Source organism: Penicillium expansum, assembly GCF_000769745.1.
Source record: "Penicillium expansum strain MD-8 chromosome Unknown contig40, whole genome shotgun sequence".
NCBI lineage: Eukaryota > Fungi > Ascomycota > Eurotiomycetes > Eurotiales > Aspergillaceae > Penicillium > Penicillium expansum.
In genome coordinates this window covers 149,696-173,420 of record NW_015971177.1, presented here as the reverse complement: position 1 = coordinate 173,420, position 23,725 = coordinate 149,696, and the positions used below count along the sequence as shown (strand labels likewise).

Below are 23,725 nucleotides of genomic sequence, written 5' to 3'. Positions count from 1 at the left end.
GGCACACCAGGTCATGCTGTAACGGTAGCGCGGCGGCTTACATGTTTCCATAACGAACATATATGTTAGCACACATGGTCCGGAGTACTCCATGTATGATATCGTATTAGAAAAAAGAAAAGGGGAACAAGTGCCAATTGATTCTGTATGGTTTATTCAACAAATGAAAGGTTCTATATAGTCCGTATGTATGTATTGGGCCCGATAAACATTTCCCGCCGATGCACAGATATCAGACACATCATTGATGATTTTGATACATGGGTCGCAACAATCCCCAACGCCTCTGTGCCACATGTCTGCAACATAGGGCTATTCTTCAAAAAGGGAGTCGCTTATTCTTTCTTTGTCTCCTTCGGCTCTGATGACTTCGGTGCCTGGGTGGGCTTCTTCGCCCCAGGGGGAGTTTCAAGCGCTGAGGCGGCTGCCATTTGAGATTTCTTGTGCTTATCGCGTTTCTCCATAAGGTAAGTCCAACTCTTACCAAGGCCTGCAGTGAACGGTGCCTTGATCGTCTGGACAGTGCTGGGCCAGCGGATTGTCTTCTCAATGGACTTGGAGACCTCCGTCTGAAGGTGATCATCCCCAGCAATCCGTCGCTCAAATGAACCGCCTTGAGGCCGGCGAAGAACCTCATCCGAATCCTTGCTCTCCTGAATCATTTTATTGAAATCGGCTCGGGGGATCTGATAGCGGGACTGGTACTGGAAGTACAGCTTTTGCCGGAAAGATTCAGGCAGGCGACGAACCATGTTACCACGCATCACCGGATCCATATCTTGCGCCATAGTGAGGATAGCGTTCGGGTCATCGATCCAATCCTCGTTGCTGCAGCGGGGGTCTTGGAAAGTGACATTGGGCAAATTTTCGATGAGTGGTGCGTAGAGCCGGCGGAAGTGCGCCATTTGTCCTGAAACAATATTTCGCACCTTGCCGGGGTCCTCGGCGGGGAGGGCCATGCGTAGATCTCCCATATAGCTCATGCCTGCTATTGTGCTGTATAACTCAAATTCACTAAATCTTTCTGGCAGTAAGAGAAGTGCGACTCGCAAAGCAGACAGCAAATTCATCTGGTTGGCCAATCGCACTTTCGGGTGGTCCCGCAAGATCTTGACGGGCTTTTGCAGACGACCAGCGAGATACATGGTGTCCCACTGGGTGAGGTCTCGACATAACGTATCCAGGTTCACCACGCCATATTTGATCATTGTCCCGTTCACGGTAATATAAGGATGGAAGTAGACACCCGCGCCGAAGCGGTCCTGTACTTGGGAGACAGTGTACGACCCCAGCGAGCCTAATGCAGAATAATGATCACGATGTTGGTTAAGATTGATGTCATGCCAATGCTGGGAGTATGACACGCCGAAAATGAAGTCAATCATCTTCCCGGAGCCCTTTTGCATATTCTGGATGGCGGTGGGTGCCGAGGGGTGCAGTGAGCTGGACGGAGCTCCGCTGCCATTCTGCGGAAAGACACCCGATCCATAAGCAAATGCGTATCGAATTGGCGCTTTGAACTGCCAAAGGATCATTCGCAATGCCTCCTTGAAATCTTGGTTTATGATCATGTGCTGGTTGACTCCGAAGTCTTTCGAGGGAAGTTCCGAGAAATTGGTAATTGACAAGTCCGGGTTGTCGTCCCAGTTTTCGGGTAACAGCGAAGATGAAGATGTTGAGAATGAGGAGGAGGATGACTTGTTGGCTGTCGCTTTGCATATCAAATGCGATGTCGAAGCCCTGTTATTTGCCGAGAGTCGGCCATTGTAGGGAGTAATCGGATAGCAATTGAATGACAGAAAACGGGCCGAAGAAGGAGTAATACGTGGGGATGAGAGAAGGGTACGAGACCGCCAGAGAGAGCTGGGGTTAGCTCCTCGAGAAGCAACCATCTAGCAGATAAGTTGTAGCGCGATCATCGGGTACAGTGGGGGATCTGACATACTGTTACTCCCGGCATGATTGGGGTTCGGACAAAGGAAATCGGGGCGCGTAGCGCAGTAATTATGTCAAGTCAAAGAGCCCGCATAGAAAGCAAACGAGTGAATTGAAGTGAAGTGAATCTGGGTGCTCCGTCAACATTTCCGGCTCTGACGTACTCCCCGTCCTCCTCCGCTTCTAATTCGGGTGCTGAGTAATGATCACGTGGACGCGTCGAAAGATGCATAACAACCAAAAGTAAACAGACGCGGAGGACCAACAATAACGACTCCTTCGGCAATATTCGCCTAATTCCGCCACAAGAGATTTCTTTACATGTCGGGCATTGCTATCGATTGTCTCTGATTGCCCTGATACCTCGCCATGGCCTCTGAAATGGATACCTTTGCGGCCCGCCTAGCCAGCTTTGACATAGTGCTGAAGCCGGAGAAACGCAGATCTTCCGGCACAAAAACACCCAAGGCGATTACATGGCCGCACCAGCGACCTTCACCAGCTGAGGTACGTCAATCTCCGTAGAGATTACACGGGCCCATTAAATAGTGATTGACTGGGTGGGATTCTAGTTGGCACATGCTGGATTCTACTACAAACCATACGAGACAAATCCAGACAACACAACATGTTTCGAGTGCCACCGGGCACTAGACGGCTGGGAGGAGGACGACAACCCCGTCACAGAGCATCTCAAGCATGCGCCCGACTGCGGATGGGCCATCATGATGGACCTACAACAAAGCAGCTCCAACCCTGCCTCAATTGAAGACCCTACGGGCGACCGGATCACACAAGCGAGACTGGCAACATTTGGTACGGCATGGCCTCATGACGGGAAAAAGGGCTGGGTATGCCAGTCGGAGAAGGTAACGCGCGACTGCCCCGTATTCATATTCTCTTGGCTCACAACAACAATAGATGGTTGAAGGCGGATGGTATTTCTGCCCTACAGACGAGAGCAATGATCTAGCCAGCTGTGTCTATTGCAAGTTGTCATTAGATGGCTGGGAACCCAAGGACGATCCATTGTGGGTATCCATCGCTCTTTCCCAGTTGGAGAGTTGCTAACTTGCTCCAGTGACGAACACTATCGTCGGTCCTCAGACTGCTCATTCTTTGTCTTCGCCCAGCCTCCAGGAAAGAAGAGCAAATCCACTCGTTCTAAGAAGCCTCGTGTGTCCAAGACGTCCTCCCGACTTTCAACCCAATCCGTTGGCCCAGTTTCATCCGAAGCGCCCGATATGGAGATGGATGACTCCATGGATCACAGCATCATATCCCAACCCACCACAAAATCCAAATCTACCAAGAAGGCAGCTAAGAGCAAATCAAAGGGAACCAAAACCAAGAAGGAAGAATCAGCGGAGGTGGAAAGCCAAGTTGAGGCTGATATTGAGGAGGTCACCCAACCAGAGCCTCTCAAACCGAAACGTGCAGCCAGAGGAAAGAAGAGGGCCAGCGAAGATATCAAGGATGAACCAGAACCCGTTAACATGGAGGAAAGAGAGCAATCACAGCCGCCAGCAGAACCCCCAGCTAAGAGACGCGCCACGAAAACACGGAGCAGCAGCATTGCTCGCAATTACAATTACGAACACAGTGACTCTGCCATGGCAGACGTAGAGCCAGTTGATGACACTGCTTCGGAAGAAGAAACCAATAGAGGTCGCAAGCTCACAAAAAAAAGTGTGTCCAAGGCGCGGAAGGTCTCCGATGTGCCTGCTGCATCAAAAGCCCCGTCAAAGGCGCGAGCCCCTCGTGACTCGGAGATCGAAACAGAAATTGAAGCAGGTGTCGAAGCAGATTTCCCCAAACCTGCCCAATCCGAGCCTGAGATCGAGGCTAAGCCAGAAGAGGCACGGGCATCAAAGAAGACAAAATCGAGCAAAAAGTCCAAGGCTGTGGCTAAAATCCCCGAACCGACCATACATGATCAAGTAGAGGATGCCAGTGATCGCGAAAACCGTTCAGATCCTCACGCGGAACCGGTAGATGATGAAACCGAGGCACCTGAGCCACCAGCCCCAAAGAGCAAGTCGGCAAAAGGATCGAAGAAAAAGGGGACAAAGAAAACTAAGACCGAAGAGACTATAAAGGCACCGTCGCCAGAGCCTCGAGAATCTTTAGGGCCCAGCGCTCCCGACATTCGGGATGATTCCGAGCGTCATGACTCCTTCATCTCCGTCGAGATTGTCACCAAGGAGCCGGAGCATGCACCGGAGCCTGATGTACCAATGGTTAAGGCTGAATCAAAGAAGGTGTCCAAGAAGAAGGATGGCACATCAATTAAAGAGAAGAAGTCCAAAAAATCCGCGAAAAAGACAGAGCAAGCTCCTGTCCCAGAACCCCTAGTCGAAGAACATCGCGCGGAATCATCGGTCGAGGAACATGATGATGAGTTCGAGACTACAGATGATTTGCCTGACCAGCTTGAGATGATCAACCCTCCCCAAGAGTTTTCTCCGCTGCCACAAGAGATGTCCCCCGAGCCACAATCTCATCGCAAGACACCCAGTCTACCGCCAAAGACCGCCAAACGGTATAGCGATATTCCCCACGAAGAGCATCTTGCAGAGACCCTAGTCCAAAGCCAGGGCTCCCCTCACGAAGTGCCTGAGCCTCGGCGGAACTCAAAACGTTCCAACCGGGCAGTTTCACCACTTCCGCCAGCTCACCAAAACACTCCTTCACTATCACCCCAGTCATCAGATGCCGAAAACCAGCCTCCATCGTCGCGGCCCTCGGCATCCCGTCCACCTGTTCAATCAACACCCAAGCATCCCGAGTTTCGAGCACCTCTGGCAGTTAGTACTCCATCACCATCCAAGCGCAACGCCAATGGTGGATTTGGACCCTCCGGTCATCCATGGACACCGGTGGATATTGATGAAGTATTGTTTGGAGAGGCCAGCGACAAGGAAAACGCGGATTTGTCTGGACTTTTCAAAGGTGTGAAGGCCGGCTTGACTAGCCCAGAGAAGAAGATGACGGTTCAAGAATGGATCGCGTGGAACGCAAAGAATGGGGAAGAACGACTGAAGAGAGAGTGCGAGCGACTTGTCGGCCAATTCGAGAAGGAAGGTGGACGAGCAATGCAGCGACTCGAAGCTATCGAATGCATCGACTGAATCAACAGTCAGACTATGTTTTCAGATGGATGATATGATTTGCATGTTAGGCGTTATGCTAGGTGTTGGAGAACCCTTGTTAGATCTTTAGTTCGCAATTTGAATTTTGGAAGTGCCATTATTGCACATGAAGAACATGACCAGTAAAAAACAAGTCTGGAAAATAGGCCAAAACACCATGGGTATCAATAACAGAACGCGCACCCCAGAAAAACACTCAAGAAATGATTCCCAACCGTCCCTCCCAGCTATCATCCTCATTCTTAACCTTGTCTCTCTTCCGCTTCTCGTTGCGCTTGCGCCTCTTCTCCTCCCTCTCCTTGGCATCAATCTCCTCCCGCTCCTTAAGCCGCACCCCCAGATCAAGCTGCCAAGCCTTCCGCTCCTCCTCGTCCCTTTGACGCTTCCGATGCGAAAGCATCCTCAACCGCAAGCGCACGTCCTCAACATTCGCCCTCTTCACCTCGCCACTTTGCCCTGTTGCAATCAAATGCTGCTTGCTGTTCAAGTGCTCTACAAGCTGCAAGTTATCCTTGTAGGTAAGATCACAGTCCTTGCAGTAGAATCCGGCGCCGCGGCCGCGCTTGCCCATCCCCGTGCCTCCGGGGACAATCATGGTCTTTCCCACCATGGACGCGACATCCAGGCGCTGATTGCGGGCTGTGGTATCTTCTAGCATGCTGTAGTCGACAGGCGCGTGGTATTTCTTGCCCAGTAGTTTCGCTTCATATCGGGCTTTGCCTTCGGCTTTGCGCTTTGCTTCGGTTTCGGCCGCTTTTTTGGCGTATTCTTCACGGTCCCAGGTTTTCCGGAAGGCCGTGTCCGACACCGGGGTGCCGTAGGCGTTTGGTCCCGACATGTTTGTGGTCGATATGGAGGTTTTGTTTTGAGGAGATGTAGTTGGAGGTTGGTGAGTGGCGATCTTTAAAAGTGGAAGCTTCCAAAGTTGAGGTCGATTTGAGCCCGATATTGAAGATTACATAAGCGATCGTGAATTTCCACCTCACAACCCACGCCTTCAATTATACATAGCTTCTAGGAGGCTGAAAATAGGCAGCTGCTTTGCATCAATAGATCATTTGATTATTACATCGGATACATAGCTCCAATTAGGAATTAGTGTCGGTGGCTGCGATTTCAGGCAACAGTTTTCGACCCGCTCGTATAAGATAAACAACACCACCCTCACGTCAATTGCACACAATTAAGCTACAAGCAACAGCCTTGGAAAGCAAGTCCAGAAACATGGAGATATCTAATTCCCCCTCGGGTTCTCAATCCACCAGCACCAATCTAATGACCCTCCCCTCTGAACTTCACATCCAAATAAGCACCTACCTTTCCTACCCAGATGCCCTAGCTCTCAAGCACAGCAGCCGCCACTTCTACTCAATGGTCTTCACTGGCGTCCGTCTAAAAGTTGACTGGCTCATCGAGCGGTTTGAGCATAAACTCGAATGCCCCATGGAGAAGTGCTCGTTTAGTACAGATGAGTCTTTTTGTAATGGGCAAGTCTGCGGCATTATGGAGCGCCGTCGGTGGCATCTCGAGTGTCGCCGGGTTAGGGGTGGATGTCTGCTTGTTAATGGCCAGACCTGTCGGACGGATTTTGTCCCCGGTTGGTTCAAGATGAGGACACAGGGAAAAAGGACAGTTGTCAAAGTGATGGAGAGCTGGGGGCATGAAGGTTTGTTTCCTCTTTCGTTCTATCATCTTCCTGTCTGATGAAACATCGGCTGATATCGCATTGCATAGCCTTTGTAATTGGAATTATGGCTGTACTGCTGAACTTGTTGTGGCATTTTGCCCAGAGGTGAGACATTGTTTCCGGTTGGCTTGCTTGTGGTTTGAAGACCTTGCTGATTGAACTCGCCAGAACTTGGTATTTTGATAGCAGATTGAAAGGATACTATACGACTATCCAATGAGTTATGACTCAAAAATTTCAGCTCATGCCTCATAACAGGCTGAGTTTGGAAGTCAATTGACAAATGCCGACATGTTTCGCCCTATATATATTGATCAACCATTAAGCTGAACCGGCATGTCCCGATGCATAGATCAGGACTTCGGTGCCATGAGAAATGACTCAACATGCGACCTAGGAATCAAGCTCGCAAAATTAGTCGTTTTACACTGTGTATAACAGCCGAGAGACATTTTGCATCGGTGTGATGTAATGGAGATTCGCAGAATAATCGATGCGGAGAATCGAGATGGACCCCGACCGAAATGCATCTATGTTGAGACCTATTCTCACAGTCGGAGCTGTGGAGCCCGATCTTCACAGCTTCCAAGCTTTCTGGATGCTGTGATGCAGTGAACTTGAATTTGACCTCATCTGGCGGAGAATGTTGGCCCCGATCCTGTTCTTATCGGTGACGTCACATTTACGACCGTCCTACATCTATATAGCCTCTCCCTCTACATGTACAAGACTCTCTACTTTGCTATATCATTTCACCATTTGAACTCCAAACAAAATGTCTACCGTAGATTCCACTATCAATACCAAGACGGGCAACCACCCTGTGGACCCCTACAAGACACAGAACTTCGAAGACCCGCCTCTTCCTCAGAAGATCGAAGAGCTGGTTGAATTCATCAACCAAGTTAAATTCGGCATGTTGACAACTAAACAGTCGGAGGGCGACTACCTGGCCTCACGATGCATGGCATTAGCTGCAACGGTATGAGCAGAGGTAGAATAAAGAAAAAGCACCTGCTAATTCGTCTCTAAAAATAGGAGAACGGCGGCATCGACCTCATTTTCCACACAAATCTCTTCTCCGGCAAAACAATGGATCTCACTGTGCACCCCACGGAAACAAACATGTCCTTCCTCGACCCTATCAGCGGAGCCTGGGCCTCCATCTCAGGCACGGCGTCAGTGATTGGTGATCCCGCCATCGTGAAGAAGTACTACTCACCCGCACTCAAGGCATGGCTTGGCGATATGGGCGATGGTGTGCACGATGGTGGACCCTCAGACCCCCGGATCGGCGTTATCAAGCTTGAGGCCAAGTTGGCCACGCATGTTGTTGCGCACAAGGGCCTGCTTGGTCGTGCCTATGAAACAGTTAAGGGCGCTGTGCAGGGCAACGTTCCTCATGTCAATGGAATTCGGGAGTTGAGTTTGCAGGAATTGGCTGAGTGTATGTTTCCTTCCTCTTCTTTTTGATTTTTTTGACTATGTGCAACACCTGCTAATTAATCTCTGCAGGGCGCCGGACGCATCAGGAATAAATGTATTTAAAACTGGAGACTCGAAAGAAGAACACCCCTCTTTATTAAGAGGTATACAACGCTTTGGGTGGATAACAGATAAATGAATTAGAATCAAATATGCTCCCTCCCCAAATGGTTCTTCAAATCGGTCCATTGTGCCCACACTATATCGTCTCTTAGAGCTGATCTGAAAGCGTGGGTAAAAACCCGCCTTTGACAAGGAACTCGGCGCTCTTTCTTACAGCAGCTTTCAATCGTAACGGCGTGCTACCACGCTTCTGCCGCCAGCTACCCACCATTCGCTCATCATTCTGCAACCCTGTGATCATGTGAGCCAGTGGCCACAGGGGATGCTTATCCCTTGCAGCTTCAATTTCTGCGCGGACAAGAGACAACCACTTTTCCATGGCCTTAGCCTCAAGCCTGTAACCTAGCCCCTCGAGGATGGCCCAAAATTCCCTCCATGTTATGCCATCCATAGGCTCTTTCTCATCCAACGGTTTCATTTCTTTTCCCAGCGCAGCGTCGATAATTGCCGTCGCTGTGGTCGCGGCGTCGGATATTGAAAGCCACCCATCCGCCTCATCCGCATTGTACGCCCCAAGTTTGATGCACGTCGCCGCTAACCGCCAGATATAGTCATCAGGGTTGGAAGAGCCCTCAGTTGGTGTGCCAATGACCCATCCAGGGTTCAAAACAACGAGCCGGTTGGTTTCAAATGGGCCGCGCCGCGCAGCTCGCTTGACTACAGCTTCGGCGACAAACTTGGTCTGACTATACGGGATGGCGTCGGCAGATGATAGCTCCTTTGCAACATCCAGCTCTTCATAAGAGTCCCACGGCCGACCACCCGTAACATAGAGGAATCTCATGCAAGGGAGGCTTATCGTGAGAAGTAACAGCTCTATGGTTGAGCCAACATTGGCGGCCTCTAGGGTTTCGTAGCTTTTTGTCCAATGCACCGTTGCACCACTGTGAATGATGATATTAACCGCTTGGCCACTGGCTAGATAATCCCAGCGCATCGGATCAAGTCCAAGATTTCGCAGTGACAGGTCACCCCGCCAAACTTCTAGCTTATCCGCGTGGTGATCATTCCACCAGAGCGCTTTCAGAGCTGCATTGATGGTGCGCTGTCTGGCTGCCTCGTCTGTATCACCACGTACAAGGCAAATGATGTGACTGACATGGGGATGTTCGAGGAGCTGGCGTAGGATTTGGGTGCCGACAAAACCGTTGGCACCAGTCAAGAGCACGGTAAAGGAATTCTTGACACTTTCCATCAGCAGATCATTGCTCGTTGCGTAGTCGTGAGTTGGGGTTATTTGTTGGGTACTCAAAATCTTGGAGTCATACCGGTTGATCTCGGCGATAAGATCAACTGAAAACGAGGCACGAGTCGAAGAGGAGTGTTTCTTAGCACCGCACTCTGGAGGATCGGCTAAGTGCTGAGCCAGAGTCCTAATACTTGTTGCTTTGTCCATCAAAAACTGCATTCCAACTTGGTTATGGAAGTTCTGTGAGATGAAGGACATGAGCTCCATCATGTTCACTGAGTCTAGACCTGACGAATGTAAAATTAAATCGTTCAATTCAGTATGCTGCCGCTGTAAACTGTCTGCTCTGAACGGCAATTTATCCTGACTCCATGAGGGACGCATGGAATGTATCTTCTGAGCTAGTGCATACGCTGGCTGCTCAGTCTCCAATATCGGTTCACCATGTGGGAACTTATTCGCAAGAGTCTTTTCAGACGCATCCAGCGCCTGCTCCCCTTCAGCCAAGAGAAGTGCCCGGCCAATCTCACGAAGCCGTCGCCGGTTCGTCTTCCCCGTAGCAGTCAGCGGCAGATCCGGCAGAGAAAATATTGCTGTCGGCACCATGTAGTTCGGCAGATAATATGCCAGTCTTTTCTTGATGTCAGGAGCCATGGGGTGTGTCTTGGCTGTAAAAGTCGATTTTTCGTTGACCTTCTTGCCATTGTCACTTGCCTGGATGAAGGCCGCCAACACCGGTCTAGGATTTACCTCGCCCTCAGGTACGACAACTTCGGCCGCAACCTGGCTCGCCTTTGTTGGCAAACAATCTAGAATATGCACTTCGACTTCTGCAAGCTCAAAGCGCTGCCCTCGAATCTTGACCTGGCTATCTTTGCGGCCCACGAACGTCAAGCTCCCATTTTCGTTGTACCGAACCAAGTCACCCGTCTTATACAGTCGCCCATGGCGCCCGGATCGAGTATCTGAACCCTTCAGCAGCCATTCAGGATCTTCGATAAACACTTCAGCGGTCTTTTCCAGGTCCCCTATATAACCCTTGCCAACAAGCGGCTCTTCAAGGAGTAGTTCACCGATGCATCCTAGCGGTAACAAGCGGTTGTGATCTTCTGAGTTTACAATCCATGTTACCAAACCCACACCTTTTCCTATCTGAATAGCCTCCTCTGTGCGGAATGAAAAGGCGTTAATCGTACTGATTGGTGTGCATTCAGCTGGGTCGTAGGCGTTTATGAGGCGGATTTTGTGCGACTGCCATCGCTCAAGATCTCTGATTGTGACTGGCTCGCCAAGTAAAATCAAAGTCCTAAGATCGTGCACCGTCCCCGGATCTAGCAGACGTGCTACCGTAGGAGTCATATTAGCAATTGTAGGACGCATGGCGACCATCATGTTGCCAATGTTATCATTGCGGTCCTTTTCCGAGGGAATGCATAAACAGCCTCCCGCAACGAGTGTGGCTATAGCATTGTAGATCGCGGCGTCAAAGGCATACGATGCAAAGTCCAAGACCCTAGACTCTCTGTTGAAGCCTAGAAGGTCTAACTGATAGTGTACAGCAGAGCAGAAATTCCTGTGCGACACTAACACTCCTTTAGGCGCTCCAGTGCTACCGGAAGTGAAAACTGCATACATTATCCGCGAAGATGGTTGTAACAGTGTGGAACTCGCAGCATGTCTCAAGGCATTGTTCGAGATGTGCGATAGATCTGGGCCGATTTGAATTACCATCTCTGACAGCCTGAGGCTTAACCCCATGTTGGCTTGGGAGGATAACAACAACTTCGACCCCACCTTCTGGAGTATCGTTTGCAGTCGGGGTTCAGGGAGAAAGGGTTCTAGCAGCACGAACCCTGCGCCTGACTTTAGGACACCAAGCATAGCTACTATTGTCCACTTGGACTTCTCAAAACATAGTGGCACCAGGATGTCCGGGCCTAGTAGGTGCGGCCCAACCTCAAATTCGACAAGCTGAGCCGCTACCTGCGTGGAAAGTCGGTCCAGCTCGCCGTATGTGAACTCTCCATCCCAAGCACATATAGCGGTCGCTATCGGCTGACTCTGCATCCGCTCCTGAATCATATGATGAATAGACCCTTTCACTGGTGATGGAACTGTACGATTCCAATTCCATATTCGCTCCAAACTGGACGGTGTGACCAAGTCGATCTCTGCTATGCTCTTTTGGGATCCTGCAGTGCCAAGTTGCTTCATCACGAAGTCGAGCCCTTCTAGCAACGTGCGCACAATCCATGGCTTGATCACTCTAGAGTCAAATCTAGCATTGACCCTCTTCATCCCAATTTGCACTTCAAGCGCCAGTGCAAATGTATTGACCCACTCCGGCTCATAGCTCTCTTTCCACACCCCAAGCGTACTTTTGGATCTGATATTTTCTTTTGGTTGGACAATAAGAAGCGTCTGGAACATGCATGCCTGCTGGGCCTCGGGGCATGTTTTAGCGATTCGATGTAAGCCGAACTGCTCGAAAGGAATCATGTCCGTCGCTTGCTGCTATACGGCCGCTAGATAGTCTAGGGCGGTTTGGGACCGTGGTATTTTGACGTAGAAGGGAACTGTTGCAACTGTTGGCCCTAAAATCTCGTTGATACCGCTAATAGGTGCAGTGCGTCCTGATTTAGTGATGCCAAACACGACATTTTCTGAGTTTGTCATGTAGCTGGCAAGCAGGGCCCAGGCGGCACGGACAAGCGTTGTGATAGTAAAATTTTGTGGCAGTGTGTCGAGCCATGGTATTTTGTGAGATATGTCGCTGTCTGCTACTGGCTGTCGCACAGACAACGGAAGCGCTGGAAAGTAACTACAGTCACAGTCCATAAAAGTATTTCGCCAATATTCAGCTACCTTGTCACTGTTTTGTGCCTCGGTGTACTGGATAAACGGTTTGAACTCGTATTTCATTGGGTTTGTCGAGATGCCACGGTAGCTTTGGTTGACCATGTCTATCATGAGGGGCAGTGACTATCCATCGTACAGCGCGTGATGAAGCGTCCACACGAACCATCGACGCAAGCTTGCATTATCTGTAACCATGGTATAGCGTGCAAGAGGATTTCCAAGTTTCATTAGCCTTTTTTTATCCTCTTCAAGATACTCATTCAATCCTATTGTATGAGTCCACTGGATTTCTTCGCTCAATACCAACTGCACAAGACCCAGATCACTGGACTGCACAATTCTTGTTCGCAGGATTGCTGTATTTCGAGCCATTTCTTCCCATATTCGACAGAAATCTCTTGTTTGGACGGTCGAATGCAGTTCCAGAGTGCGTTGAATCGTGTATTCCCCTGGGTGTCTCAAGGACAGGGATAAAAGACCTTCTTGCAAGGCAGTACAGGGGTATGCGTCTTCTATGGTGGCTGGATCCAGCTGATACTGAGCTGCAATTTCTTGGAGAAACAAGTCCTTGTTAAAGCTGTCTCTCAGAAGAGCGAAAGGCCGAATGTTTCCCGGGACCTTATCAGCTACACGATGGCACCGGCTGAACAGGCTGCCAAGTGTAGGATAATGGAAAATCTCTGAGACTGTGAGCTCAATATCAGCCTTTCGAGCTTCGGACACGACCCGCATCGCCCCAATCGAGTCTCCCCCTAGCCGAAAGAAATTATCTTCAAGTCCCACCAGCGCTGGGTCAATGGCCAGAATACCGCCCAATATCTTTTGTAACTCCAGGCCAACGCGTGATGTTGGCTTTTTCTTTGCCATCTGCTTTTGACTTTCCATGAATTTATGAAAACAAGAAGTGCCGACCTCGCGTAGTCTTGTTCGATTCAGTTTCCCTGTCGCCGTCAAGGAGATTTCCTGTATAGAGAAAAACACGGTGGGCACCATATAGCGTGGCAGGCGTTGGGTCAGCATTTTTTCAATTTCATTGGAGATGTGAAGTATCTCCGCGATGCAGGTAGGTTCCGAGTCTTTAGGGTTCCCTGAAATCGGGTAGATTTGAATGAAGGCCGCCAGCACTGGACACGAGTTTTCCCCTTGCGGCATAACGATATCTACCACAACATTCTTTGCTTCTGTCATGTGCTCCTGTAGACAGTGCTCGATTCCCCCAAGCTCAACTCTCTGTCCGTGAATCTTCATCTGCGTATCTTTGCGACCGACATATGTCAAACTTCCATCCTCGTTATAATGAACAAGATCTCCTGTTTTGTAGAGACGTTGCCTGTGTCGTCCTGGCTGTTCTGATGTTCCTCGCTGCAGCCACACTGGGTCGTAGATAAAGGCCATTGCTGTTTTCTCTTGGTCATTCAAATACCCTTCACCCACGAGTGGCCCTTCCAGAAGTAGCTCCCCGATGTCACCAAGCGGAACTAAGTGATCGTGATTATCCGGATCAACGATCCATGTCACCTGGCCAGCACCAACTCCTATTCGAGGGACTTCTTGTGGACAAGAAGCGTTGCCGTTGATTACACTGTATGGAGTACACTCGGACGGCCCATATATGTTGAGAACTCGTACTTTGCCCCACCAGCGGTTGATGTCCCTCAGCTGTAGGGGCTCTGCAATGAAGGCCATTGATTGTAGTGTAGGGGTATCCTTAGGGTCTAGCAGTTGGGCAACGGAGGGTGTAAGGGCAACAACGTTTGCGCGCAGAGATGTTATGCTCTGAGCGAGCTTGTTCATCCGATCTTGCTCCATTGGTACGCATAAGCAAGCTCCTGCGGCGAGAGATGTAAAGCTTTGGCTGATTGAAGCATCAAAGCTATATGAGGAAAAGTCGTAGACTCTCGATTCTTCCGTAAATCCGAGATGTTTCGCCTGGTAATGGAGAGCCGATGCAAGGTTGCGATGTGTAATCATAACCCCCTTCGGAGTTCCCGTACTGCCTGAGGTAAAATTCAGATACATGATAGAGAATGGGCGACCAGGGAGAAGGCGCCGATTTGCTTGAACATCTCGTTTGATGAAGGTTTCTCGGTTGATAGGAACCACATTTTGAGCCAATCGTGAACTAAGTGCCTGGTTTGAAATAGAAGACAAAATGAGGTCTGCTTTCACTTGACGGACGATGAGGTGGAGATGATGTTCTGGTAGTGAGGCGTCAAGCATCACAAATCCTCCACCAGCCTTAAGCACACCAAGCATGGCAACTGTTGTCCACATTGACTTCTCAAAGCAGAGAGGTACCAACTGGCCGGGTTCGACTCCCAATTCAGTGAGCCAATTTGCTAACGTTGTAGCGAGCTGATCCAGTTCACCGTACAGCAACTCTCCATCCCAGGCACAGATGGCAGATTTATCCGGCTGGTCTTGGGCTTTCTCTTCGAAGATTTCGTGCACGCATCGCTCAATTGGTTCTGGAGATACCTTGTTCCATGCCCAGATCTTTTCTAGATCCGTTTGTGTCACCGTCCTAATGTCTGTCAATTTGACATTTGGACTGTCATTCCGATCTGCCAGTGACATTGCTTGGTAAGGTGAACGACCACGATTTCTCTTTTTTTATGCTGTGCTAATTGCCGAGTGATTCTCAAGCACTATAATTTGTTATATCTCAGTCTTTATATAGCTACCATGTATCCAGAAATCTCAGCCAGCATCGGCACTTTCTCTCGTGATAGTGGGAGTGACAATACGGCGTGCAGGATACATGGCTATCACTCGTGGCCATCTGTACTCCGATGGCCGCAGATCTCAGATATGACGAGGCAGCTGACCGCAGATATGAACATGCAGAGTCAGATATGGAGATGTAGATAGCCAAAAGAAGAGCAACCTGTAAACTTTGTCTGGATAGCGACTTCAAAATACAAATTAAACGTCCATGGCGTTACACTTCTGTCTTCTGTGTGCACCCAAACATTCCGGTAATTCTCCGAAATCATGGTCTATATATTACACCAAAGCTAAATCTTTGAAGTACGCTATGAATCAAGGTTTAGATAGATAGGCTGCCCATAGTGTTGATCTTCTATTTAGGGGTGAATATACGTCACCCACCCTATGCCGCCCAACTTATATTCACTTCTTAATCATAGTATAAGGTCTGAGCCACATTCAATTTACAATAGACCAATTCCCCTACTATCAATCAAAATGCCTAACTGGAACAAACTAGTGGGGCTATAACGAAAGGCGAGGTGCTGATGCCATGGGATAATGGGTACGCCGCGAGCCTCAAGAGATGGAGTGTAGCAGCTGAAATACAGTCGGTCAGCTTGACCCTCCTTGTTGAAGTCATGTCTAATTAATTCCCTTCCAGGCTGTGGTAGTTAGGCCTACGTGTGCCGAAGAGGTCTCTGCAGCTGTCAAGTTTGCCGTGGCAAACAAGCTCCCGCTGGCTGTTTGTGACGGCGGTCATTCAACAAGCGAGATGTCATCATCGGAAGGCATGGTCGTTCATCTTGGGAATATGCGGAACGTTGAAATCGGCCAAGCCATGATGACGGTCTCCTCTGGTGGTGGGTGCCTTTGGGCTGATGTGGACAGTGCTCTAGAGGCTTGTGGACTAGCTACCGTCGGTGGGGCAGTGAACCACACAGGGGTGGGAGGACTTATCCTAGGAGGAAGCCACGGCTGACTGACAGCAAAATATGGCCTCACAATTGACAACCTCATATCAGTTCAGATGGTCACCTCAGATGGCTCCATTCTTGAAGCCTCTGAATCGCAAAATCCAGACCTCTTCTGGGCTGTCCGTGGAGCTGGAGCTCAGATTGGAGTCGTCACACGCTTCACATCCCGTGTTTATACTCAGGGACAGGTCTGGAGCGGAACTCTCACGTTCATACCCGATAAGCTGCCTGAACTAGTGGCCTTTGCAAACGAGTTCCACAATCGGGATCAACGAGAAGGCCACTGCTTCGCTATAGCTGTGGGATACGCACCGTATGGGGCAACCCGCATCCTCTCCACCATTCCGCTTTACCATGGGCCAGGGTGGGAAGCGAGAGTGTATTTTTCGAACCTTCTCAGCATCGGATCCATCATGGACTACACAAGTATGATGTCCATTGCGCAGGTCAACATTCTGCAGAACCCAATGGCGAATACGGCATCCGCCGCCTCCAGGGCTCCAGCAACGTGACGATGCCTCTCCATTCAGCCGTTTTTCAGCAAATGGCTGATAAAATTTGGTCTTTCCACGATATGCATCCTGACGTAAAGGTCTGTGCCCTAGCAATTGAACTTTTTTCAACCCACAAGTTGCGCGAAGTGCCCCAAAATGCTGCTGCTTATGCCAACCGCGGGGAGTACTACGATGCTATTACTATATTTGGGTGGACCAATCCGGCACTCGAAACTATGCGCACAGGTACGTCATGCAAACGGACACGAGTACGTGGGTCGTGGGGGCATGGCTCGAAAGAATAGCCGGTGGGATGTTATCTCAATATGGAAGCGGAGTTGTTGATGCCAGCTGAAGCATATGGTTTGAATTTTGAGAAATTGAAAAAGACAAAAAGAAAGTTTGATCCAGCGGGCGTTTTCCACAAGTGACATAGGGTAGTTGAAGAAATGGGAAATGATGTCAACCTTGGAAGTACCTAGGTAATTGCTAAAACTTTAATAAATGAGGTACTATATGACAGGATGCATGGATTTCATGAGATCTATGGGCCTTCCCAGGTTTATGGTGTTTTCCAAAGTTGAAACTCAAACTTTGGAAGTTCAAGCGGTTTCACGGCCCGTGCCACTAGCTTTCCACTGATATGTCGAAGTTGAAAGCAGCTACTATCTACCTATCTGGACGCGTACATGCAGGTAGCTGCAACCTTCCGAAAGGGGTTATGATCCCTTTACACCAGATTCGTTAGAAGACTATTCCCGTAGTATACGAGAGTTTTGTGCCGATATCATGTCGATTGTTTCCTATGCCCAAGAGAGAGTAGACAGTACGTATGCTTTCCAAAACAATGTAAAGGTCAGCTCACGCCTTCTCACACAGACTTGGACTCTTCCTGGTTGCACCGGCCACAGATCAATCAATCAAGGACAAAGTGACTGAAAACTTTATCCCAATGACTCTAGATTAATACTAGATTCCATCATTCCTACCTCATTTCCCTGATATATTCTTATCCCATTAGCATAGGAGTATACGCACACTTGTTGATATCTTTTCCCCCACCAAGTCTTTCGGTTTTAGCTTCTGTATTCATAAGTATGGCAGCCGAGAACGCGAGATATACTTCGTGTCCTGTTGACCTTCTTATCGCCACGCGCCCAAACAGCGCTGAAGCAATCCCTGACTTGCTGAAGGAGATTACCAAAGGTGTTGACAACCTAACTACTAGGTCTGAAGAGGACCGCAAGGATTTGGTAGTGAAGTGTCGAGCTTTAGCTAGAGCTATAGAGACTCCTCGGGAGACGATGGTTGACCACTGTTGGGGACAGGTACGTGCTCTAGGGTCCTATTGGCCGAACAGAGTAACTGATATAATAGGTGGGTGCAATCGGTGCTATAGGGTTTGGCGTGGATTCCGGATTATGGGTGTTGATGGCTCAGAATGGCGATGGACCCCAGAAGGTTATCGATTTGGCCATGAGCCTTGGAATCGATCCCAGACTTCTCAGTGGGCTTTACATGACCCCTTCCAAAGCACTAGCTAACTGCATTCTAGGTCGTCTGATGCGACATGTCAGTGCTATGGGACTCCTCATCGAGGTCGGTGAAGATGAGTACCAGCCCACAAACTATACTAAGGCGCTGAGCCTCCCTCAGATTGGACACGGGTATCTTGGCATGTAAGTGTTCTCTCGACCCTCGATCAGATCCCAAAAAGGTAACAGCACGACTCATGTTTCTTGCCGTCCGTTTAGTACCGCATGCACCGGTGCAGCCAACTTGAAATTCCACGAGTTTTCCCGTAAGCGGGGCTGGGTGAATCCGAAAGATCCTTGGGACACGTCTCTGATGTATGCCTATGGTACCGACAAGCACATATTTTCTTGGGTGCATGATTCAGGCTATGGGACACACCTGAATGATTACCTTGGTGGTTACAACCTGGGTCGCCCACTCTGGATGGACCCTGGTGTCTATCCTGTGAATGAGAGGCTCATAGATGGGGCCGATTCTAGTCCAGATGCACCATTCCTCGTAGACATAGGCGGCAACGTGGGCCATGACCTAGTGAGGTTTCAGAGTCGCTATCCGAATGCCCCTGGAAAGTTAATTCTCCAGGATTTGCCTATGATGATTCACCAAATCAAGGATCTAGATCCGGCTATCGTGCGAATGGAGTATGACTTTAATAATGAGCAGCCTGTCAAAGGTAAGGGTTCAGGTCTTCCCCACAATTCCATTTCAAGTCTATCAATTCCTTACTTATACTATCTCCAGGTGCCCGTGCTTATTATATACACTCAACTCTGCATAACTGGTCGGACGATGTATGTGAAATCATACTTGTACGAGTGAAAGAGGCCATGAAGCCCGGATACAGCAGACTTTTGATCAACGAGAACGTTGTGCCGAACACCGGTGCCCATTGGGAGACTACAGGACTCGATATGTTGATGCTAGCCCTATTCTCTTCTGAACAACGGACTAGCACAGCGTGGTACGACTTGGTTGAGAGGCGGGCGGGCTTGAAGATTGTTAAAGTATGGAGCGCTGGAAAGGGGGTAGAAAGTGTGATCGAGTGTGAGCTAGTCTGAACTTGTCAATGTGTGAGATTCGGATGTAGCCGTGGCTATGGCCGAGCTAACCAGAGAGGCAAAGATAAGTCCAAAGATACAGTGCACAGGAATTTACAAAGGTTCACAATTGAAATCCATTTAAACACTAAATTAAACAAATGGTGATTTCGCAAAGAGTACCTAAGGAAGCTTTGCTCCGTCGCCGCCACAAATGAACAAGATAAAATGGGGTATCGTCCGCAAACTCCTGCTGCCACGCGCGTAATTCATGAAGATGCGTCAATTTGGAATTGACGCCGAAGTGAGCGAACATTTAAATCTGGTGACATTATTAGCATAAGAACATGTCGTGAAAGATTATAGAGACTCACCAAAGCAAGAGGGAAACGGTAAGGAACACGGCCATTGTGCAACAGCATAGCTTTGGCCTTTTGGGGAGTAGCCTGCAGCTTGCGGTAGGCCTCACGAACGTGTCGTGGCTCAATGGGAGTGCGCCCCTCCTCAGGAGGGTCGAACAGGCCGGTCTCGCGCTTCCGCTTCTTGAGGTTTTCACCAGCTTCAGCGCCTCCGCGACGGTGCTTTTCGTTGTCTTCGCGCTCTTTGACTTTGAGTGCCTCCTCGGTGAGGGTCTGGACGATCTCGAATGTGAGGAATCCGAGGATGTCCACGATATCGTCGTTTGGCTTTGATTCGGTCACGATGCCGAAGCCTGCCCACTCGCGGAATCGCTTGCTCTTGCGGTAGGTGAAGGAAGCCTGGCGACACTCGGACCAGAATACATACTCCTCCCGTGTCATGTGGCGGGTGCGTTCATCGGCGGCAGCAAGACGCTGGAGGGTCGCGTAGTTCTGCTCCTCCTCCTCTTCATCTTCTTCATCTTCACGCTCGGGGACCTGAACTGAGTAGAAACTGTTGACATCCCAAGCAAGTCCGACCTTAGCGCGCTTGTTCTTGGGCTTGGGGGCCACGTCTTGGGGACCTGCAACAACACCAGCCGCATCGTCGGCGGCAGCGAAGTCGGCGGCGTCACCACCACCCTTGTCGTCCGAGTCCTTGACATTCTTACGGACGTCCTTCCAGGACAGGAAGGTTCGCAGGCGGGAGACCTTAGCCTTATCATGGCGAATCAGGAAAATTAGGTCGTCGGTAGAGATTGAGCGGACACCGCGGCGGGTTGCCAATGCGGTGCTGCGGGTAAGCTATCTGATCGTTAGTGACAAAAGCTTTCAAGGCAAAATTCTTAGGACCCACAATTTCGATCACTTGTTGGCGGGTAATCTCTTCAATCAAAGTGGTAGTCTCAGGAGACGGCTCTGCTGTCTCTCCGGAGACAAACATCATCTTAATAGTGTTGTTAGTAAATGAGCCTCCAGATTTGTTTCGTCTCTCTGTCCCATGATCTTCCTGGCTCTCGATACTTGTTTCGGAGCTGGTCACGGCACTGTCGATCCGAACACCCAACAAGTTGAAGATGTGAATGCAAAGCAAGCGAAGCCGAAGTCGAGGCAATCCTTCCTTGTTAGGACTGTGCAGCTGGGTGTAATTCTCGTGGAAGTACTCTCCCATGGAAAATAAGTCTGACTCAGAATCGTCCAACAGATGATCTTGATTCGCACCAGAAACGTCTTCAACAGAATGCATAGAAATATCGTCAGAGAAATCCAAGCCCAAGGCTGAATCCGCACAAGGAGCATTGACAGGGGAGGTAATGGTACAATCAGTCAAGAGCATATCAAGATCAGTCAAGGTCCCATCAGGATCAGTCAAGAGCATATCAGGATCAGTCAAGGTCCCATCAGGATCAGTCAAGTGCATATCAGGATCAGTCAAGGTCCCATCGGGATCACTTAGCATAAGTTCTTCCAGGCTTCGCCCAAAGTGATCTCGACACTGCATCCAGAGCTCAACGACTGATCTGGCGCCCAGATTAGGAACAGACATGATTGATGAATGAGCACACAGGTAAATCTTTCAATATAGTGAATGGATGGAATGTCAAAGGACAGGTGAGACGCGTTTGTAGATGGTTTGGACAAAATTGCTCAGACCACAAGACGATCGAAGGAGGAAGCAAGGCAGTAGCAACTGACATGCCGAAAAGACAAAGAGGTATCAGTGTCTCTAGTGAACGAAGCGTTCGAAATCCTGCTTAGGAAGGATAAAGAGTGACAGGTGAAGGTGAACAAGTGAGATACCCAAGCACCTCTGCAATCTGATACGCTGAGTGGCACCTATCACAAAGTCGATATCGATAAGAAGTTCACTCGAGAAGAGAAGGCACGACCGGCTTGCCAATTGCTCCTGAATCCAGAAATTTTGACATCGTCCTTAGTCTTCAACCCAGTCTCTCTCACTGATCCAACGCCAAGATTCGATATTGAGGATTGCAGTTTTGTTGCTCGACGTCAAGACGCATTCCAACAGCCAAACAATGCAAGACGACAAGGCCCAGCTGGACCGAAACATGACATGAATACAGGTGTTTGTGCCCAATATCGACCTTCATTATGAAATCCCGAAGAGGACAAGGGTGAGATGGTGTTGTTCCAGCAAACGAGTACATGCGCAAGGCAAGTGATATGTCGCAGGCCCAACCGGACTGTCCGTGAATATCATAGTTGCTAGCCTGGAAGGCAGCTTCGAAATTCCCAGGTTGAATTCCTCCCATAGAACTCGAGGATTCGAGAGGGCTGTGGCCCTGTCCCGAAATACAATATGTTTGCGCCGCGCATGTTGTGTCGCAGAGCAAGTCGACAATCGCAATATGTTCAGAGGCCTTTCGAGGCCTAATCGGACGTTCAAGTTGAAATATTCGAGAGCCAGAAAGAAAGAGACCAAAAACCCCAAGCAAAATGAACCAGAGATCGGGGAGGAACTCACCTGTTGTATCTCCTGCCGATACTTCGGATTTCGATCGGAGCTCATGATGGATGGCGGTAACCCTACCAGGAGAAACGTCTTTGGCGATCGAAATAAAGCTTGCACCAGTGTTCAACCAGTACGGGTGAGCGGTACTGGATTGATTCAAGTCAAAGTGACAGGAGATGGGCGCAAGGAGAATGAAGCTCTGGAGGTTCGGAGAAGCACAGGCCGATCTGGGGGAGATAAGCGATAACCGGATATTCTTTGATCCGGCGGTGGCGGAGTATTCTGCCGGTATCGCGGGGCACGGCTGTTCTTTTTTTTCGAACTGTTTGTTATACAGTGAGATTCATTGTATTCTACTCAATTGCATAACCTGAGATCCTACAGCGAAGATGCTTCACCTTATTGGACTTGGTCTCGCCGACGAGACGGATATCACCGTCCGCGGTCTGGAGATCGTGAAGCGGGCCGAGCGAGTCTATCTAGAGGCATACACAAGTATTCTTCTTGTCGATAAGGAGAAATTGGTGAGTTGAGTTCCAAGTTCTCTATTTTCAATACTATATCCCAATGGAAAACTGCATATTCTTTGCGCAGATGGACTGATTAAACATACTACTAGTAGGAAGCGTTCTATGGCCGCCCCGTCATCGAGGCAGACCGTGAATTAGTCGAGACCGGCAGCGATGACATCCTCGCCGGCGGTGACAAAGCCGATATTGTGTTCCTGGTAGTAGGAGACCCATTCGGGTACGGTCTTTATCACTTTCCCCTACAAGATCTATAGCTAACACTATACCTCCAACAGCGCAACAACGCATACCGACCTCGTCCTCCGCGCGCGCGAACTTGGCATCGAGACCAAAGTCGTCCCTAACGCCTCCATCATGTCCGGAATCGGCTGCACAGGACTCCAGCTGTACAACTTTGGACAAACAGTCAGCATGGTCTTCTTCACTGAGACCTGGAAGCCGTCTTCGTACTACGACCGTGTGCGCGAGAACGTGCAGATTGGCCTACACACACTAGTCCTGCTCGATATCAAGGTCAAGGAGCAGTCGCTGGAGAACATGGCGCGCGGACGCCGCATTTTCGAGCCCCCGCGTTACATGACTGTTGCGCAGTGTGCGGCACAGATGCTGGAGACTGAGGAGGAGCGACAGGAGGGTGTCTATGGGCCGGATAGTCTGGCTGTTGGTGCGGCGCGTGTTGGCGCTGCTAATCAGCAGCTTGTTTCTGGTACGCTTAAGGAATTGGCTACTGTTGAGATGGGCGCGCCATTGCACAGTCTTGTTCTTCTTGGTCGGAGGACGCACGATCTTGAGAGGGATTATATTCGCGAATATGCGGTCAATAAGGAGACTTTTGATGCGAGCTACGTCAAGGGATATGGAGCTAGCTTGTAAGAGTTGGCTTTGTGAAGAGATATGATTTCAAGATAAAAACACATGATAAGACTTTTTTATATGAGTACCAATTTACTTGCTCTAATACAGTGCAGTGAGGTTGGAATGATCAAGTTTGGAAATATAGTAGGTGGTATATTGGCTTTCATGCAATTTGATCCTGCGAGAATCAACCGACCAGAGCGAAGTGTCTGGATTTTCTGTTCTAAAATACAGAGAAGACAAAAGAAAATGCTGCAATATAACGAAAGACGCAAAGCAAATGGTA

At 49.4% G+C, this 23,725-nt stretch overlaps 10 protein-coding genes across 10 annotated transcripts; 6 read left to right on the top strand and 4 right to left on the bottom strand.

Annotated features, from left to right (window-relative positions):
* Positions 1–335: 335 nt before the first annotated feature.
* Positions 336–1,960, bottom strand: PEX2_012460 (phosphatidate cytidylyltransferase; the record flags this gene model as incomplete). Its single annotated transcript, XM_016738523.1, has 2 exons — positions 336–1,892; positions 1,946–1,960. The coding sequence occupies 2 exons, from the start codon at positions 1,958–1,960 to the stop codon at positions 336–338; spliced, it is 1,572 nt and encodes a 523-aa protein (XP_016602829.1).
* Positions 1,961–2,304: 344 nt separating this feature from the next.
* Positions 2,305–5,066, top strand: PEX2_012450 (baculoviral IAP repeat-containing protein; the record flags this gene model as incomplete). Its single annotated transcript, XM_016738522.1, has 4 exons — positions 2,305–2,442; positions 2,508–2,786; positions 2,857–2,966; positions 3,017–5,066. 4 exons carry the CDS (start codon positions 2,305–2,307, stop codon positions 5,064–5,066), a joined length of 2,577 nt encoding a protein of 858 aa, XP_016602828.1.
* Positions 5,067–5,283: 217 nt separating this feature from the next.
* Positions 5,284–5,925, bottom strand: PEX2_012440 (U4/U6-U5 snRNP complex subunit SNU23; the record flags this gene model as incomplete). The annotated part of the gene is made up of 1 exon (XM_016738521.1): positions 5,284–5,925. One exon carries the CDS (start codon positions 5,923–5,925, stop codon positions 5,284–5,286), a length of 642 nt encoding a protein of 213 aa, XP_016602827.1.
* Positions 5,926–6,311: 386 nt separating this feature from the next.
* PEX2_012430 (uncharacterized protein) lies at positions 6,312–6,791 on the top strand (the record flags this gene model as incomplete). The annotated part of the gene is made up of 1 exon (XM_016738520.1): positions 6,312–6,791. One exon carries the CDS (start codon positions 6,312–6,314, stop codon positions 6,789–6,791), a length of 480 nt encoding a protein of 159 aa, XP_016602826.1.
* Positions 6,792–7,549: 758 nt separating this feature from the next.
* Positions 7,550–8,312, top strand: PEX2_012420 (blue light-inducible protein Bli-3; the record flags this gene model as incomplete). Its single annotated transcript, XM_016738519.1, has 3 exons — positions 7,550–7,756; positions 7,813–8,221; positions 8,290–8,312. The coding sequence occupies 3 exons, from the start codon at positions 7,550–7,552 to the stop codon at positions 8,310–8,312; spliced, it is 639 nt and encodes a 212-aa protein (XP_016602825.1).
* Positions 8,313–8,470: 158 nt separating this feature from the next.
* Positions 8,471–15,007, bottom strand: PEX2_012410 (Male sterility, NAD-binding; the record flags this gene model as incomplete). Its single annotated transcript, XM_016738518.1, has 3 exons — positions 8,471–12,085; positions 12,137–12,518; positions 12,567–15,007. 3 exons carry the CDS (start codon positions 15,005–15,007, stop codon positions 8,471–8,473), a joined length of 6,438 nt encoding a protein of 2,145 aa, XP_016602824.1.
* A 630-nt stretch (positions 15,008–15,637) lies between these two features.
* On the top strand, positions 15,638–16,628 carry PEX2_012400 (FAD-binding oxidoreductase; the record flags this gene model as incomplete). Its single annotated transcript, XM_016738517.1, has 3 exons — positions 15,638–15,658; positions 15,804–16,085; positions 16,170–16,628. The coding sequence occupies 3 exons, from the start codon at positions 15,638–15,640 to the stop codon at positions 16,626–16,628; spliced, it is 762 nt and encodes a 253-aa protein (XP_016602823.1).
* Positions 16,629–17,707: 1,079 nt separating this feature from the next.
* PEX2_012390 (O-methyltransferase, family 2) lies at positions 17,708–19,204 on the top strand (the record flags this gene model as incomplete). The annotated part of the gene is made up of 5 exons (XM_016738516.1): positions 17,708–17,938; positions 17,988–18,117; positions 18,166–18,289; positions 18,365–18,819; positions 18,888–19,204. The coding sequence occupies 5 exons, from the start codon at positions 17,708–17,710 to the stop codon at positions 19,202–19,204; spliced, it is 1,257 nt and encodes a 418-aa protein (XP_016602822.1).
* Positions 19,205–19,499: 295 nt separating this feature from the next.
* On the bottom strand, positions 19,500–21,127 carry PEX2_012380 (transcriptional regulator SPT3; the record flags this gene model as incomplete). Its single annotated transcript, XM_016738515.1, has 3 exons — positions 19,500–19,505; positions 19,558–20,385; positions 20,438–21,127. The coding sequence occupies 3 exons, from the start codon at positions 21,125–21,127 to the stop codon at positions 19,500–19,502; spliced, it is 1,524 nt and encodes a 507-aa protein (XP_016602821.1).
* Positions 21,128–22,443: 1,316 nt separating this feature from the next.
* dph5 (diphthine synthase) lies at positions 22,444–23,457 on the top strand (the record flags this gene model as incomplete). Its single annotated transcript, XM_016738514.1, has 3 exons — positions 22,444–22,578; positions 22,677–22,801; positions 22,860–23,457. 3 exons carry the CDS (start codon positions 22,444–22,446, stop codon positions 23,455–23,457), a joined length of 858 nt encoding a protein of 285 aa, XP_016602820.1.
* Between the last annotated feature and the right edge of the window lie 268 nt (positions 23,458–23,725).